The sequence below is a fragment of the Schistocerca cancellata genome, chromosome 9 (genome assembly GCF_023864275.1).
Source record: "Schistocerca cancellata isolate TAMUIC-IGC-003103 chromosome 9, iqSchCanc2.1, whole genome shotgun sequence".
Taxonomy (NCBI): Eukaryota; Metazoa; Arthropoda; class Insecta; order Orthoptera; family Acrididae; genus Schistocerca; species Schistocerca cancellata.
The window spans coordinates 20,888,025-20,907,282 of record NC_064634.1 but is presented as its reverse complement, the minus strand read 5'-3'; the positions used below and the strand labels follow the sequence as shown (position 1 = coordinate 20,907,282).

At 40.5% G+C, this 19,258-nt stretch overlaps 1 protein-coding gene across 5 annotated transcripts in view; it reads right to left on the bottom strand.

Annotated features, from left to right (window-relative positions):
• LOC126101165 (trichoplein keratin filament-binding protein) overlaps positions 1 to 19,258 on the bottom strand; it is a 796,043-nt gene that overhangs the window by 127,770 nt on the left and 649,015 nt on the right. For all 5 annotated transcript variants that reach the window (XR_007522283.1, XM_049911860.1, XM_049911861.1 and 2 more), the window contains one exon: positions 2,097 to 2,307. Coding sequence is in view for 4 of the 5 variants with exons in the window: in XM_049911860.1 (XP_049767817.1) it covers positions 2,097 to 2,299 (203 nt within the window). In the remaining variant the exon portion in view is untranslated. The remainder of the gene's footprint in view (positions 1 to 2,096; positions 2,308 to 19,258) is intronic.

Below are 19,258 nucleotides of genomic sequence, written 5' to 3'. Positions count from 1 at the left end.
GGTTCCCGAGCATGCGCACAGCATTCTGACTGATGCATTTGCAGAGTTCAGGGGGAGTGGTCGGATTTAGTGACTGTCGAGCGGTCACGTGTCCATAGACAGAAAGCCTCATATTGGATCGCCGGGATAGTAGCTAGCGGCAGGTGGGGCCGGATAGGCCTACAAGTGATTTGCTTCCTGAGGTTTAATCGAATTCAATTTGTTTTTGTGGAACAGAGAAGTGTGGCGTCTTTGTGTGTCGTTGACCAACTGACTTTGAACGTTCGTTGCTGGGAGCGGCGTATAAACTGTTAACGCTGTACATTTTTCGATCGAGAGGTCCGATCTCTGAATGTTTCTGAAAGTAGTTATATTGCTCCAGGACGTTTATTAGCAGTGGAGGTAATGCCGAACTACTGAACATTTTAACAATGTCTCGAAGCGAGGTGGTGATCCGTATTTAAAACTGGTTTTAATAGGGCACAGGATTAATTCAGATGCGCCAATGAACGTTTCCAAGTAAATCTGCAGAGTGTGTGGATTCCGGCCGCCAGGAAGCTCAAAGGAGGAGATAGAAGGAACGCTCGAGGTGGGTGGACAACGTTACAAAACACGGATGAGCAGCGTGTATGCGTATATCCGGAAGTACGAATTTTTGGGAACATCCATCGTTTCCAGATTTGGTAGCCGCTAGCTTCCGCCTATTCGCACACGAAAAGAAATTTGTAGCTGATAGACTTCAAGAAGAATATAATAATTCCATTTCCAAAGAAAGCAGGTATTGACATATATTAAACTGATAGTTCGGTAATTTTCACAAGTCACGGCTGCAAAATACTAACGCGAATTCTTTACAGACGAATGGAAAAACTAGTAGAAGCCGATATCGGGGAAGATCAGTTTGGATTCCGTAGAAATGTCGGAACACGTGAGGCAATACTGACCCTACGACTTACCTTAAAAGCTAGATTAACGAAAGGCAAACCTACGTTTCTAGCATTTGTAGACTTAGAGAAAGCTTTTGACAATGTTGACTGGAATACTCTCTTTCAAATTCTGAAGGTGGCAAGGGTAAAGTACAGGGAGCGAAAGGCTATTTACAATTTGTACAGAAAGCACATGGCAGTTCTAAGAGTCGAGGGGCATGAAAGGGAAGCAGTGTTTGGGAATGGAGTGAGACTGGGTTGTAGCCTGTCCCCGATGTTATTCAATCTGTATATTGAGCAAGCAGTAAAGGAAACGAAAGAAAAGTTCGGAGTAGGTGTTAAAATCCATGGAGAAGAAATAAAAACTTTGAGGTTCACCGATGACATTGTAATTCTGTCAGAGACAGCAAAGGACCTGGAAGAGCAGTTGAACGGAATGGACAGTTTCTTGAAAGGAGGGTATAAGATGAACATCAACAAAAGCAAAACGAGGATAATGGAATGTAGTCGAATTAAGTCGGATGATGCTGCGGGAATTAGATTAGGAAATGAGACACTTAAAGTAGTAAATGAGTTTTGCTATTTGGGGAGCAAAATAACTGATGATGGTCGAAGTAGAGAGGATATAAAATGTAGACTGGCAATGGCAAGGAAAGCATTTCTGAAGAAGAGAAATTTGTTAACATTGAGTATTGGTTTAAGTGTCAGGAAGTCGTTTCTGAAAGTATTTGTATGGAGTGTAGCCATGTATGGAAGTGAAAATGGACAATAAATAGTTTGGACAAGAAGAGAATAGAAGCTTTCGAAATTTGGTGCTACAGAAGAATGCTGAAGATTACATGGGTAGATCACGTAACTAATGAGGAGGTATTGAATAGAATTGGGGAGGAGTTTGTGGCACAACTTGACAAGAAGAAGGGATCAGTTGGTAGGACATGGTTTGAGGCATCGAGGGATCACAAATTTAGCATTGGAGGGCAGCGTGGAGGGTAAAAATCGTAGAGGGAGACCAAGAGATGAATACACTAAGGATATTCATAAGGATGTAGGTTGCAGTACGTACTAGGAGATGAAGGATCTTGCACAGGATAGAGTAGCATGGAGAGCTGCATCAAACCAGTCTCAGGACTGACACAACAACAACAAGAACAACAGATATTTCAGTTCAAATGGCCTCAGCCGTGGGCGCACCTGGCCTGGTAGTACTGCGGCGACGCCCAGTTGTTGTACTGGGTCATCTGGCGGTCCCAGTCGCAGAAGTAGCTGCGCACGCCGTCCCAGTGCCGCAGGCGGTCGTCGTCCGCGTTGCGCTTGCGCACCAGCGCCTCCTCCTGGCGCTGCAGCCTGCGGCCGGAGGGCGGCCGCGCCGTCGTCGCGCCCTCGAACAGGCTCATCACCCACCCTGCAACACGAGACGCCGGGTCAGCGGTCAGGTGGCAGCTGCAAGAGTCACAGCTGTCGCCGCGACTCGAGAAAAATCTCTAATACTCCTTTGCTTCCTCTGCGCGACATTCGTCAGATAGTTCGCTATATTCGTGTACTTCTATGGTACTGTACCTTTTCGCAATCAAGTGCCCCTTTCTACATTTACATCTACACGACTACGCTGCAATGCATAATTAAGTGCCAGGCAGAGGGTCCATCCTACTTTTTCACCATTCCACCCTCGAACAGCACGTGGGAAAAGTGAACACTCAAATCTTCCCTTGCGAGCTCTGATTTATTTTATCAAAATAATCATTTCCTCCTATTTGAGTGGGCGTCAAGAAATATTTTCGCTTTCGGGGCAAACAACTGAAGATTGAAATTTCGTGAGAAGGTCACACCGCAACTAAAAGCGCCTTTCTTTTAGTGATCACTGTGCTGGCGTAAGCTGGCGCCAGCACACCGTGCGGCACAGAGGTTGCGAGAAGATCGACAGAAGCCAAAAACAGACACGCAGGAAACGCGCCGCCAACGCTCTCTCGGCCGCCAGTATTTGGATCACCGCCGCGTCCCAGTTAGTTTTCCAGTCTGTCATCCAGTGAGTCACCGATACATCAGTCGCAGCCCAGTCACTTGCAGTCGCAGACAGTCCCAGACACCACATAGCGACCAGAGTAGTGTACATAGTGGACTTTGTACTTCACCAGCAATGAGGCTAACGTGGACTATCACATAGAGCTTGTACCACAACGACTATAAACTTTCCATTCTTATGAATAAAGAAACCTGTTAATATAGGAGTGCAGTTTGTGTTATAGAAAGAGGTTACCAGCCACCAAACAACACCCTCTCCTTGCTTCCCATGGTACAGCTCTACATAGAAAACGAGACGACATAAAAATTACCACCCCAACTCGTGAAACATATCCGTGACACTCTCTCCCCCATTTTGCGATAGTATAAAATGAGCTGCCCTTCTTTGTACTTATTCGATGTCGTTTTTCGATGTCCTCTGTCGCCCATACCAGATGCGCATCTCACACTGAAGGCCAGTACTCTAGCAGGACGCACAAGTATGGTGTATGACAGTCGCTTCAGTAGGTCTGTTATATTTTCTAAGTGTCCTGCCAATAAATCGCAGTCTTTTGTTTGCTTTCCCCACAAAATTGTCTACGAGATCGTTCCTGTATATGTTATCGCCAACTGTAATGTCTAGGTACTTAGTCGAATTTACAGCCTTTGGATGTATTTGATTTATCGTGTAACCGAAATTTAGTGGATTCTCTTTAGTACACATGTGGATGACTTCACACTTTTCATTATTTAGAATCAATTGCACGATTGCAATTTTTTCCCATGTAGATATCTTGGATAAATTGTTTTCAGATATTTTTTTTTATCTTCTGATCTTTTACTAAACGGAAAACGACAGCATCACCTCCAAACAACCTAAGACGGCTGCTCAGATTGTCTCCTAATTCGTTTATTTAGACAAGGAGCAGCAGAGGACCTATAACACTACCTTGAGGAACGCCAGAAAACACTTCTGTTTTACTCGATGACTTGCCGTCAATTACTCTGACCTCCCTGACAGGAAATCACGAATCCAGTCGCATAACCGAGACGATACTCCACACGCCAGTAATTTGATTTGAAGCCGCTTCTGGGGATGGTATCAAAAGCCTTCTGGAAATCTAGAAATATGAAATCAGTGTGAGCACTAATTACTTCGTGAGAATAAAGAGCTAGTTGTGTCTGACAAGTACGATTAGGGTGACCATATTTTCTTCGGACAAAAGTGGGACTTTCATACATTTTCTTGGCCAAAAAGTGGGACAATTTTTGTTTCTCGTTAAATATCACTTTTAATGCTAACATTTCTTCTCCTTCTGCATATATAGCCTTCACTGATATGTATGTGTGTGTGTGTGTGTGTGTGTGTGTGTGTGTGTGTGTGTGTGTGTGTGTGTGTGTACAAAACCAAACAAAGAATGGAAAGACTGGAAAGAAGTACATTTCAAGTTTTCAGAAATTTGCTTATTAAGAAATGTAACATTTATAACACAGATTGTAGAAAGACATACAGTAACAATCACTACAAAAACACAAGGAATTTACGGTTTTGTGGATTCCACACTGCAATCATATTTCTTCAAAGATGAAATTTCATTCAGCAACTCAGGTTTGCCTAAATAGGTATGAACAGAAGTCAGTGCAACTGTATTTACTGAAGTTTAAACAGGTCAGTAAAATACACTTAACGCTCCTCGCCGTAAATCTAATCCTCTCATTTGTCCACTGTGACGATAGTAAGCTGAAAACTCTTTCAACATTTGCGTTGTGGGCAGGGAGTGAAAATAAATACTGCGCTATATTAAGCGATTCTCTGAACTGTTCATTAAACTGGCAAGATCTGAAAAACCTACACCATTTTTCATGTGCCATCAACTGATTCCATTGTTCACTTCTGTTTCCACTTGTTTTAAAAATGACTGTATATGAACTATTTCATCAAATAAGAGGCTGTGATTTACTAGAATGCCATTTTCATTTAGCCACATTCTGGTGGTTCTGTGAGCATCATCCATGAGAATACAGAAAACTCAGCTATTCCCTGTAACCATGAGGATAAATAGTCTACTGAAGCATCATAAAACGTTGATACTGCTATTCAAATTTCTTAACAGACTGGTCATCACAATCATTCAGCAGTTTTTTTACACTTAGTGATACAAAATGTTCATGTTTCGTTGAATTTAGACTTGTCAAAGCTTTATTTAAGACTGCTAATACTTCACATATGGAATTATGCTGTTTCTCAATGCTCAGAATGGATTGTTGGAAAACACTCATTTGTGAATGTACAAAAAGTAAATAACATTCATTTATAGGATCACTGAAAAAACTCTTTAAGGTTGCAGGGCACTTTGAGTTAGTCTGTGACAAAAAGTAAGATTTCAAAGGTTCATACATTTTCAAGATCCTTTCTATGGCTGGCAACAACGAAAGCCACCTTGGTTTGGAAAAGTGAAGTAAATTTTTGTAAGTGACACCAACAAATTCACAGAATTCAGTGAGTTCTGCAACACAAATAGAAAAAATATGAAAATGGTTGTACAACTTCATGACAATGCAGTAAATGTCAACAGGTAAAACATCACAAGCACTTTGAAGTGTGTTATGAACAACATGTACAACAATGTTAGTTTTTTAATTTTTCTTTCAGATGTGTGAAAACATTATTACCCTCTTTCTTCATTAACCACCCAAAATTACAGTTAGTATTTTCTGCACCAAATGCAACACACTTTGAGATGATACTGAATGACTGTATAACACGAGAAAGATAATTGTAAATTGTTTCGGACTTCTCGTTCTGCAATTCATCAAGATCAAGCAATTTCGTCTGCAGTCCACCCTCACTTACAGAAAAATACTGAACTATCACAGGATAAATTTTCTGCTGCCCATGGTTGCTAGCATCAGTAGATATTAAAAAGTATTTTGCACTGTTTACAGCAGCTATTACCTGTTTCTGGGAATGCGGAGCTATAACATTGTTGATAATTGCTTCACACTTTGTTCTTCCACACGAAACATTTTCTGCAATCTTAGAATCAGGAAAAATTTTTTTGTTTAGTTGAACACTCCAGTCATTAGAAAGATAGCTTTGGTGGTGTTTAACAACATGGAATGACAGTGTTCCTTCTGCTGCAGCTACGTTTTTCTGTTCCTGTGTATTTGAAGTTACAAAATATCTCGTCATTTTTTGCGAGGAACCTGCCGATCGAAGATTCTTCCTATGTATTCTGATTCCATATGATGCTTGAGATCTGCAGCACCATCGTGAGACACGGATACAGCACAGTTACATACGTTACATTTTGCTGAACAGTCATTGTCTGTAGCAGTGAAGCAAGGAAATTTCCTCTGGAGCTCTTCTGAAAACTTTGATTTTCGTTTCGGCATCGCCACGACGTGCTAGCACTTCACAAAACTGATACTGAGTGCTGACAACAAGGGCAAGCAAAAGCAAAGAAAATAAGAGTACGCAACAATGACAGTGCTTAAGCTGTACATTATCAGGGGTACCAACCTACGAAATGTCAGTTTCAGTTGATAGTTTATAAAATCGACACTCGCAAAATATTTTAACCATTTTTTAAATGTCTGAAAATAATCCTTGAAAATCGGGACAAATTGCTTTTTTTTTTTTTAAAAGTCGGGACAAATTTTTGAGCCTTAAAAAAACGGGACAATCCCGATTAATCGGGACGTATGGTCACCCTAAGTACGGTGTTATATGAATCTGTGCTGACTATCTGTTAATACATTGTCTTTTTCGAAGTAATTCATAATGTTCGAACACAGTATATCGACGTCAGTGATTTGTGCCTGTAATTCAGGGAATTACTCCTACATCCTTTCTTGCGTATTGATTGATCTGGACCAGAAAACTTGATTTTATTAAGACATCTGAGTTACTTCATCACACCGACGATATATACGGGGGCTGTTCAATAACAAATGACCATAATTTTTATGGTCATAATTTCTCGCACTAAAATTTAATCTTATGATATTGTTAGCTTAATGTGCAACAAACACGACATAGTAGTAGTTTCATTATTGGGACTCATGGTTCCCGCCTGTGAGAGGCAGGCAAGGTCAGACATGTTCAGTATCGCCTACCGCTGCAGAGGAGGTAACAAGCGAGGAAATTCTGCTTTCGTCTCGACAGATCTTCAGTTGAAGGCTATACTACGTTACAGGAGGCCTATGGAGAGTCTGTTCTTCCCTACAGCACAGCTCGAAGTGGTTTAAAATGTTTAAAGAGGGGAGACAATCAATTTCAAAGGAAGGTGGACTCGGTGCTCCAGTTACTGCTCTTATGGAAGAAAACATCAACACTGCCATTGTCATTGTGAGAGAGGATCGATGAACTACTTTAAGACCACTTTCTGAAATAATGAGTATTTCATTGGGTGCCACATATACGTTGGTGACAGAAAAAGTACACATGACACGTGTTTGTGCGCGATGGGTTTCAAGACTGTTGATTCACGAACAAAAGGGCATTCGCGTGCAGGTCTGCATGCAGTTAAAGTTGATGTTAGAGGAAGATCCGGAGTTTCTTTCAACTGTAATCACTGCTGATGAAACTTGGCTACATCATTTTGATCTAGAGAGAAAACAGCAAAGCTCAGTGTGGAAATCTCCATCACCAACCCCCCAAAAAGCAAAAGTGGTTGCTTCTGCTGGGAAAGTTATGGTCATCTACTTCTTCGATATTCAGGGAATAGTTTATCAGCATGTTGTACCTGCACACGCATCATCAGTAACTGACCAATACTACAGGGATGTCCTGAAAACACTGCAAGTCCATATCAGGCGCAAAAGACCACATTTCCGTGAAGCACGCTGGATGCTGCACCAAGACAATGCGCGACCGCATATTGCCAATGTTGTTGATGAATGTCTTGAAAAAAATCAACGTGAAGTGCATCCCTCACCCTCCCTATGGTCCGGATTTAGCCCCATGTGACTTTTTCTATTCCCTAACATGAAGAAGCGCCTTCGTGGGAGGCATTATCAATCATCAGAAGCAGTGGTGAAGGCTGCGGAGTCGATTTTAAACGACCTCTCTAAAAATGGTTTCCAGCATGTGTTTGAAGAGTGGCAGAAACGCTGGGACAAGTGCATCACATTTCAGGGAGACTATGGTGACAAATGACCATCAAAATTATGAGATTGAGTAAAGATATGTTGTGAAAAAACATTACGATCATTCTTTATTGAACAGCCCTTGTACTTCTAAGTTAGGCATGTTGGCAGCAGTTCTTGATTAGTATTCTGGAATATTTACTTCGGCTTACATGGTGAAGGAATACAATATTTAGTAACTATATTTAGTAACTCCGCTTTAGTGGCACTATGGGCATTGGTATCATTACCATTGCTATTGGGCAGTGAAGGTATCGATTGTGTCTTGCTGTTTGTGTACTTTACATACTACCAGAATCTCACTGAAATTTCTGCCAGATTTCGAGACTGTCTTCCTCGTTAAAACATATTCAAATTTAACTCGAATGCGAATCCCTCTATGTACAAAGCACTGCCATAATCTGTGATATAATTTTATACAATTCTCCGCTCGTTCTGTAAAACCAAGATCAATTGCCAACACTGTCTATGCCTAGTCGATACCTCCAGACTGTTCATCACAACAAGAGCCTGGATTTTTATATAATTACGTATTATTTTCCTTCACTCCTCGGTACCTGAAAATGGCAAATTTTAAGGAGGCGCTGAATTAAAGCTTCCAGAAACTTTTGAAAGAAGAATGGTTAGCACTCAGCTATACTGTCACTTTATCACACGGACAGTTTCAGTCCAGGCTATCTTCAGGTATACTATGACGTCATCATAATGAGATGTACGACAATCCATGACCACTATCACGCATATTGTCACAAACCAACACGTCGGTTCAACTCTAAAGCTGGGTCACATATAGTATACAATAGATCTGTGACGAAGCGCATGGCAAGACTAGTCTTTTTGTTTCCGATCCCCTGTCAGAGTGAATTCCTCAGCTTTTTCGCCTCAAATACAGTATTTAGTGATATGTTAAGGATTTAATTCATTTTCATTATAATGGGGATTGCAAGAGGCTCACAGAAGGAATCAACAGAGTTTTTACGAATAGACTACTTTCGTTTTTGACTTCAGAATAGTTGCCTTTGTTGAAGCAAAGTAACTATTTGAAAACTCGTAAAAGCTGCGATTAGCTAAAATACATTTGTCGTAAATTAGTTCAGTAAATCACAGTGTACATGGACAGGAACAAAAAGATAGTATGCCATTTGGTGTGAATATTTTCTTATTTGACAAACTACCTATTGGCTCTTGTTTCGGGTTTTTAGCTGACGTTTTTTTGATGGTTTTTCTAACTTTTCGCCAGCACGAGTGGCTAGCGTCGTCAGAGCTTCACCCTCCACCAGAAAACGTCGGACAAAGAACCAGAAGCCAACAGGTAGTTTGTCAACAAGTGGCTACGAAAGCCTTAACAGTCTTGTTTTTCTTATTTATTAGAGCGCTGAGATGTAGATAGAAAATACTTTGGTAAGTTTCAACTACAATTGTTTATTACTAAAAATACGAGTACACTAAGTTGTAGGATTCCGCTGGAATTTCATCAAAAGCAGCGATTTATTTTCGCCCGATTTTTTAATCTTTTTTCTTTCCGATTAGCATCTTCAGTTGCGAGTTATGAGTAATGCCTAAATTTTTCCAGGAGTCATATTGATTTTCACTTCTTTTGTCAAAACACAGTGGAGTTTACACAGCTACATCTCACTGAATGCTAATGTACGAGGGGCGTTCAGCAAGTAATGTAATGATTTTTTTCCTCGACCAGTTATTGTTGAAAAAATGCTGAATTTATTGTGGGACATCGTGAAATATTCCCACTTCAGCCCCTATAGTTTCATGAAGTTCCGATAGCTGCCGGCGCTTTATATAGGCTTCAAAATGGCACCAGTAAGGTGCGTGCCTTCCAAGCACAGGCGTTTGCAGAATGTCTACGGAGACATGGCAACGAACAAAAGCACTATGAGTCGTTGAGCGAGACGTCTGTCACTACCGCAACGAGGTCGCACAAACCTGACCAGTCTCCAGCATGCCTGCCGGCCGCACACAGCTGTGACTCCTGCAATGTTGCAACGTGCGGACACCCTCATTCGAGGTGATCGACGGATCACAATCAGCTACCTCGCTGCATAACTGGATGTCTCTTTTGGTAGCGCTGACACACTCGTTCACCAGATGGGGGTCTCAGATGTGTGCGCCCGATGTGTTCCTCGCCATAAAAACCGTAAAGAGCAACGAAGGACCAACTGTACGAATCAGCTTACGTATCATGAGGCCGAAAGTGACATTTTTTTTTTTGTGTCGAAAATCATCACAGGCGATGAAACGTAGTTTCATCTCTTTCAACCGCAAGGAAAACAGCAGTGCATGGAGTGGCACCACACCACCCGTCATCCGAAGAAGAAATTCAAAACCGTACCCTCAGCCGATAAAAGCAATAGCGACGGTCTTCTGGGACTCTGAACGGACTATTCTGCTTGATGCCCTCCCTTATGGTGCAATTATTAACTCTTAAGTGTATTGTGCTAACCTCAGGTAATTGAAGAAATTACTTCAGAATGTTTGTCGCCACAAAAATGCCAACGAACTTCTCCTTCTCCATGACGACGAAAGGTCTCACACAAGTTTGCGTACCCGAGAGCAGCTCACATTGGACTGTTCTTTCTCATGAACCTTATATCTCGCGCCTTCCGGCTTCCATCGTTTTGGCCCAATGAAGGATGCACTCTGTAGGAAGAAGTATGTGGATGATGGGAAGGTTACTGATGCAGCAGGATGTTGGCTCCAACGTCGACCAGCAGAGTGGTACCATGCGGGCATACAGGCCCCTGCAGTAAGGTGGCGTAATGCCGTCGCATTGAACAGAGATTATATTGAAAAATAGGGTTTTGTAGCCAAAAGAGGGGGGCTAATACGGTGCACTGGAATCCTGTATAAGACCAACCTGCTTTCAGAACTGTGCGGCTGGTCCCGGCGGAGGTTCGAGTCCTCCTTCGTGCATGTGTGTGTGTGTGTGTGTGTGTGTGTGTGTGTGTGTGTGTGTGTGTGTGTGTGTGTTTGCTTGTCCTTAGGATAATTTAGGTGGTTCGAGTCCTCCTTCGTGCATGTGTGTGTGTGTGTGTGTGTGTGTGTGTGTGTGTGTGTGTGTGTGTGTTTGCTTGTCCTTAGGATAATTTAGGTTAAGTAGTGTGTAAACTTAGGGACTGATGACCTTAGCAGTTAAGTGCCGTAAGATTTAACACACATTTTTTTTCTTTCAGAAAAAAAATGTGTTTCATTATTTATTGAACGCCCCTTATACGACTGAGTTCTGAAACAGTAAACATGCAACTGAGGACAAGGAAGGAAGCTTATGAAAAAGTTCTTTCTTGCTATAACAATAAAACTCTAATTTCTTCATTTTCGTTGTTGCAAACATACTCCAATTCCCATTTCACCAGCTTTTGCTGCACTTTAAAATTTTGTAGTTATCGTACACTACAGCAAATAAAGTTTCACATGTTAGACATATGGCAAAAGACTTCCCTATTTTCATGGTAAATCTGCCAAAACTCGTTTCGGTAATTCGAACAGTTTATGGGATACGAGTAGGGTCGCCAGATTTCAGTGAGGCAAAATGGGAACACATTCACCGACACTGGAATTTTTTAAAATACATACTGCATTTTTTCTTCACAATACCCTCAACACAATGAAGGTGAGCATGCAATTCTCAACATCTTTCATTAGACAATACTGTCTTATAAAAATCAGTGCAAAAAGTGTACAATTAATTTTTTATTAGACCAACTGAACATCTGTTTCGCTCATCCCTCCATTTAACGTTCATAATGGAGAAAACTCTCTCCATGAATGCATTTGAAGGAAATATACTCAAAAGAAATGTAACTAAAACTAAAACACTGCACAATTCTGATGCGCCCATCATTTCAATAACGTAGACCCATCTGTGGTATTGCCATAGTAGCTAACTTTGCTTTCTAATGCGTATTTCCTTCCTCCCAAAACAAATCAGAAACCATAGCGACCTCTGAATACATATTAGCTACACTAAGGAAATCAACAACACAAAATGATTCGGCTAATTTCAAAATATTTTGAAATTCAGCTTTTATTTCCAAGTGATATGCAATCCATTAAGGACAAAACGGTACTCTCATCAAAATCAAACCATTTATTTAAATATTTCAGACAAACTTCATACAAATGTCTGCATTCTTCCAGTTGTGTTTGTTTTTCACCTGGGATCACGTCCTACAATTTATTAAGCAACTGTTGCACCTTATACCTAAAAACAGATCATTTGTCCCATGTTCTAACTCATCACATGGTATACTTCACATATTGTCAGTTTATTTTTTTCTAAGATGTGTACAACCTTCGAAAAAATATCAGTTAAGTGCAAGGAAAATTTTAGATATATTTCCACTACTATAAGTTGTTTTTCTGAACCAGACACTACTATCAATTTGTTTTTAATGAAGCTGGCGCAATCATCTACACTAGAAACGTTTGACATAACTGCAAGAGATTTTTCAACAATCTGTGGCAGGCTTTAGGCTAACCACCTTGTAGGTACATGTCTCAACAAAGCACTGTATTCTATAACAACAAATCGAAATAAATCTTTCAACTGAGATGCCCTTTTAGCTGAATTTGAGAAATGGTTGAAAGTCTCAATGACTAACATTTCAGTTCTATTGACATAGCGTTCACACCAGATTTACAGCAGTTATGGATTATATGTGCGCAGCGATTTGATTTCACTATACCACGATATTCCTTTTTTAAGTGAACATAAACAGAGTTTTTCTTCCCATAGTTTGCATTTGTATTGTCTGCAGAAAAACTTGAAACCTGGGACAAATTCAACTCGTGTTTTGGAATCCTTTTCAAGATCAGCTCAGACGTTGCAGATGCAGATTCACCAGAGTCCTCACAGAAATCTAGAATTCTGTGGGACACGCCTGGTTGCACATCGAAGTACCTTACAGAAATAGGTTAACACTTTTGATTACTAACACCTTTGATTACCTTTGTTGGAAGCGTCAAACCCCACACCAAAAAACTTTTACCTTTCAATTTATGAGTTAAATTATTGACGCTATATGGCTCCAAAACAGCAGTAATTAATGCCTCACATCTTGTTTTACCACATGTGATTTTATTTGCAATTGTCGAATCCGGGAATAACTGAGAAGATATTTTTACATTGCAGTCAGTGCTGACATAGCTAAGATGATGTTTAACTGTGTGAAACGCGAATGTGACCTAAGATGCTGTTATCTGAAAAGGAAGAAGGAAGCACTAATAATAGCGTCTTTCTATAATTCCCTACACAGGTCTATTATTACCTTGAAAACTAGAAATGTTGAAATTAGTGACATGTTCCACATAATTAAATGACACGTTCCACATCATTACGAAATTTCGTGTTCATGATCTATGGAACAAGGATTAATGTATGTATGTATGTATGTACCTACTACATACCTTTTCTACTTCAACAGAGTCCACCTTGTAGAGACTTTTCATCGGTGTGGTTGACCGATGTTAAGCGTCTTTATCTATTTTGAACACACTACTTCCACAACGAAATAAGTTCTAAAACGTAAAATATACGACGGCTTGCGATAAAGTGCTGAACCTGCTCCCGAAATGAAGGAAACAATGTGCCTTGCTGCGTAGAGTGGAAGTACAGCTTGTTCACAAAAAAAAAAGAAAAAAATCTGACGGGGTGCGGTGTTAGGAGAATAAGCCGCAGTTCCGTCACGCAGTGTTATTACTAAACTCGCCCTTATTATAATACCGGTACCAATTTATGTCCAAGCAAGGCCCCAATCGGAATTGATATTTTCATGTTGAATGGCGGTGTTTTTTTGCTTCTAATTCCGTATCATAGATAATTCTAAACTGAAAACAGCCAGCAATAAAACTTACATTTTTGGCAATAAAAAGAACACACCACAACAATTACTTCGCAACGGCTGCAAAGCAAGATTGTGTGTTGGATCGCTGAGGTCAGTGTTGCCAACTCCTAGAAAACGTTCCAGATAGGCATCTGTGTTTGACAGAAACACTGAACTATTAATAAAAAACACTCGGGTACGAAGAAATGATTTTATTTACATAACTGTATTTTATACAATGCAACTTATAATCTAAATACCCTATTATGATAAACAGACACTGGCGACTTATTTCGACTAATTCTTAAGCGTTGTGATGATGTTAACTGATATAAAACTAGACATTTTTATGTAAGGATATTTGATTCATTATTTGAAAAACTTGGTAATGCTGTTTGTTCACTAACTTCGAGGTTAGTAAACCTGAAAGTTAAGACAATAATGATAATGGAAAAAAAATAACACACAGTACGAATCTTCTAATTTAACATGAAAAAAAAATATTTCGTGAATGATAAAAATGTGGTCCGATTTCGACTTACAAAACATCGCACATTTCGTCAAAGGCTTGAGTATCATGTTGCGTTTTACTATTGCCTGAGAGCTTGGGACCATGAATATTGACTTTGAATAATTCGAGCATACGAGTGGATGGAACGAATTTGACACACGAACCGCAGTCTCTTTGCAATGTAAATCTTACTATCATGATACTTTGAAGTACTCCAAGAGGCAGGTTATTGGTAGCGTCATCAATGGACCACCCTGTATATCTATCTCCTGCAGAGCTGAAAGTAAAATTTAGTATGTTAGCTACATTTCACACGCATTAAGGCATTACCTAACATGCGCCATACAAAAACTCACAGCGACATCTGTATTTCATCAGAAACCATTCTAATTTCGTATGGTTGCTTATTTAATTTCTAAATATCACAGAAAGGTTGATCATTAACGAAACGATAGACAGTTCAGTATGAAGCTGAAGAATGAGACTCTATGATGAGGTAACACAATTTTTTTATTCAGCAGTTTCTTAAAACTCTCTGAGAAAGATTGTAAGCGGCCAGAGTGCGCATGACATTTGACTTGTCCGAATACTGCTGCATCTTGACAAGGTGGCTCACAGACTTCCGCGTGTGCACCTTATAAAATCCCAAGGCTGTTTCGTTCTTCTAAACTAAATCTTTCGATACCGACTTCTTAGTATATGAATCATCCGATACCTTTTTTCCGTCGCATTCTCGTAATCTTCAACTTTTTTTTCAGAATCTCAGTTTTTTACTATTTTCGTCCTGGTTTGCTATTTCACTACTCATTTTATAAATTATGAAAACATTTTAGTGCGATTTTCACACCGGGTAAGTTGACTCCAAACATGTAATCACCCTGATATTTATTACGACCCGTTTAAATAAACAGGGTGATACTGTATAAGGCAAAAATACGTTTTAATGTCGCAAACTATTACATAAAATCAGAATTTCATCGATGTTGTCGAAAACACAGATAATATTTACTTTACTGAAAATCATCAGATACATACACCGACTATTAGACTATTTGGAGTTGTCATTCGCGCCATAACCGAGTAGGTAGTTGTAAGTAAGTTTAGAAAAGTAAAGGAGGTCTGGTATATTTCTCCGAAATTGTTAACTGATTACCGTCATAAGACTGCGAGATCAAGAGCCAATTTATAGGCATTCTTTTGATAGTTTTGTCGAATATTACTGATGTTGAATCAAAGAGCAGGCAACAAATCAGCGATGTTAAAAGAGGCGTTAGCCTTCTACTTAGTTGGAGGTGAAGATGTTTTGTCTGGTTTCGGAGGCAAACACAAAAGGGTAAGGCACTATTAATCGTCGGCAGTTCAAACGTATGGTGGCACCCCTTAGGGAAATGGCTCCAAGGGGCAAGAAAGGACATCAGACACTCAGTGCATATGCCTGGGGCCTCACTCAGCGTGTTGAAGAGGCTGTTCCGGCAGGCATTGATGGAGTTTCAACGAAGCTCGCAACTTGCAGCTTTGTCCCCAGAACTGATCGTCGCCCTTTGGTTCTGAGTCGAGTAGAAGGACTGAACCAGAGATTGTTGATGTTTGGTTTGTGGGGCGCTCAACTGCGTAGTCATCAGCGCCCGTACGAAGTCCCAATCTTTACACAGTCCAATCTAGTCACATTCACAAATGATGATGAAATGATGAGGCCAATACAAACACCCAGTCCCCAAGCAGAAAAAAAACAACCACGCCGGCGATCGAACCCAGGACCCCGTGACAGCAATGCTGGCCACTAGACCATTAGCTGCGGACCTGAACTAGACTTCTACAGTTCTGTGACAAACTAGCCTGCGACTCCTTACACTTGTGCCATATGGCTGAGAGCCGCAGGGACCTGCTAAATAGGTCAGGTGTGCAGTACACATCAGAGGCTGCTATTCAGTTAGCTGACTGTGTGTGGGGTGCTCAGAAGGGTTTTTTAGATTAGGCGACTCTCCATCCAATCCACATAACGATAGCTGTAGGAAACCCAGAAGTATCAGTGTAAGATCGAAAGAAATATCTACCACAGTTGGGAGTATTTAAGTCCTACGGTAAACTGCCGAAGCAATCGCAACAAAATGTCAAGAGTTTGAAGCACTCATTAAAAGAATTGAAGCTCACATAATACTAGCTGGTTGAAACCTGAAATTGATAGCAGTGAAATTTTTGGGGAGAATGATTATGGATCCTTCCACCGCCCACCAGACTCATCTCCTGATGCAACCGAAAACTGTGCAGAAAACCTCAGTTCACTTGTATGGAAGTTCCCCTATCATACTGTAATCATCAGTGGAGACTTCAATCATACAACAATTAATTAAAACAATTACAGTATTGTTAGTGGTGGACGTGATAAGACATCGTGTGAACTTTACTAAATGCCTTCTCTGAGAGCTACCTGGAACAGGTAGTTAGGAACCCCACTCATGATGGAAATATATCGGATCTAATGGCAACAAATAGAGGATGTCCACATCGAAACTGATATTAGTGACCATGACGTGGTTGTGGCAACAATGATTACCAAAGTACACAGGACAACTGAAAGAAGCAGAAAGATGTATATGTTCAGTAAACTAGATAAAAAATCAGTAGTGCCATATCTCAATGAGGTACTTGAAGCTTTCAGCACAGGGCAGGAGCATGTAGAGGAACTCTGGCTCAAGTTCAAAATAACCACAGTTTACCATTCTCTGGGCTACAGACAGAGAAATGCTGAATGAAACGCGTTTGGCTGTCAAGAGAGCAATGCGTGATGCCTTCAATGACTACGCAATCTTTCACAGAATCCAAGGAAATTCTGGAAGTATGTATAGGATGTTAGTGGCAGCAAAGGTAGTGTCCAGTCCTTAACGAACGAAATATGAACTGAAACTGAGGGTACGAAGCAAAAGCTGAAATACTTAACTCCGTGTTTAAATGTTGCTTTACAAAGGAAGACCCAGGAGAATTTCTACAATTTAATCTTCGTACCATTGAAAAGATGAATGAAACAAGTTTAGTGTCAGTGATGTTGAGAAACAGCTGAAATCATTAAAACTGAACGTCGAGGGCACGATGGAATCCCTATCATATTATATACTGAATTTGCGGATGAGTTAGCCCCTCTTCTCACTATAATCTATCGTAGTTCCCTCGAACAAAAAACCGTGCCCAGTTGTGGGAAAAAAGGCACAGGTCACGCCCATCACCAAGAAGGGTAGTAGAAATGATCCGCAAAACTACCGTCCAATACCCTCGACATAAAATTCTTGCAGAATCTTAGAGCATATTCTGAGCTCAAACATAATGAGGTATCTTGGACAGAATGACTTTGTCAGTGCCGACAAGCGTGGATTTCGAAAACACCGATCATGTGAAACCCAACTCGCACTTTTCTCACATGACATACTGAGAGGCAACTAGGTAGATGCTGTATTTCTTAATTTCCGAAAAGCTTTTGATTCAGTACCGCACCTACGCTTATTGTCAAAAGTTCAGGCATAATCGGCACCAACAGAAATTTGTGACTGGATTGAGGACTTCTTTGTTAGGGAGGACACAGCATGTTGTCTTGGATGAAGAGTCATCGTCAAATGTAGAAGTAACTTTGGGGGGTGTGCCTCGGGGAAGTGTGTTGGGGCCCTTGTAGACAATGTTAATAGTAAAATCAGGCTTTGTGCTGATAATGCAGTTATCTATAATGAAGTACTATGTGAAAGAAGCTGGACAAATATTCAGCCATATCTTGATAAGATTTCAAAGTGGTGCAGAGATTGGCCACTTGCTCTAAATGTTCAGATATGTAAACTTTGCACTTCACGAAACGAAAAAAAAATGTAGTCTCCTGTGACTATATAATACCAATGAGTCGTTGGTGGAACCGGCCAACTCATACAAATTCCTGGGTGTAACACTCTCTAGGGGTTTCAAATGGAATGATCAGATAGGTTCAGTCGTGGGTAAAGCACGCGGGGGGAAGTGCAGTCTGTCTACAAAGGAGATTACTTAAAAAATCACTCGTGCGACCGGTTCTAGAATATTGCTCAAGTACGTGGCACTCGTACCAGATAGGACTACAAGGGGATGTTGAACGTACACAGAGAAGGGCAGCACGAATGGTCACAGGTTTGTTTAATTCAGGAGAGTGTCTCACAGATACTGGAGGAACTGAACTGGAAGACTCTTGAAGATAGACGTACACTATCGCGTTAAAAACTATCAACAAAGTTTCAAGAACCGGCTTTAAATAATGGCTCTTGGAATATATTACAACCCACTACGTATGGCTGACATAGGGACCACGAGGATAAGATAAGAATAATTACTGCACGCACAGAGGCATTCGAACAATCATTCTCCGCGTGCTCCATATTTTAACTGAACGTGAAGAAACTCTAATAGCTGGTACAATGGGACGTACCCTTTGCCATGCATCTCAGGGTGCTTTGCAAAGTACAGATGTGGATGAAGATGTAGACCAACTAATTTCAGATCTTGAAGAAACTAAGTCTACCGCTGGACGACTGCTGCCATTCCAAAAGATAAGTACTGACATGAACATATTGTAGCTTCACAATATTATCGTTATTCATTGTTAACATTTAAGAATCTTCAAACCTTTTTTTTGCTAAATAAGGTCTAATAAATTGAAGAGATTCACAGTGAGTCAAGACTCTCCCGCTTTAGCTGCCTACGATGAGGCACTGTTAACTGACATACAGTTTTTCAGAATAGGATTTTATTGACAAAGGGGGAACACGTTTTTATAAAAAAAATTTAAAAATATTTGTGGAACGTGCATTTAAAAAACTGGGTCTACGTCTGCCGGAGCAGAAACATATTAC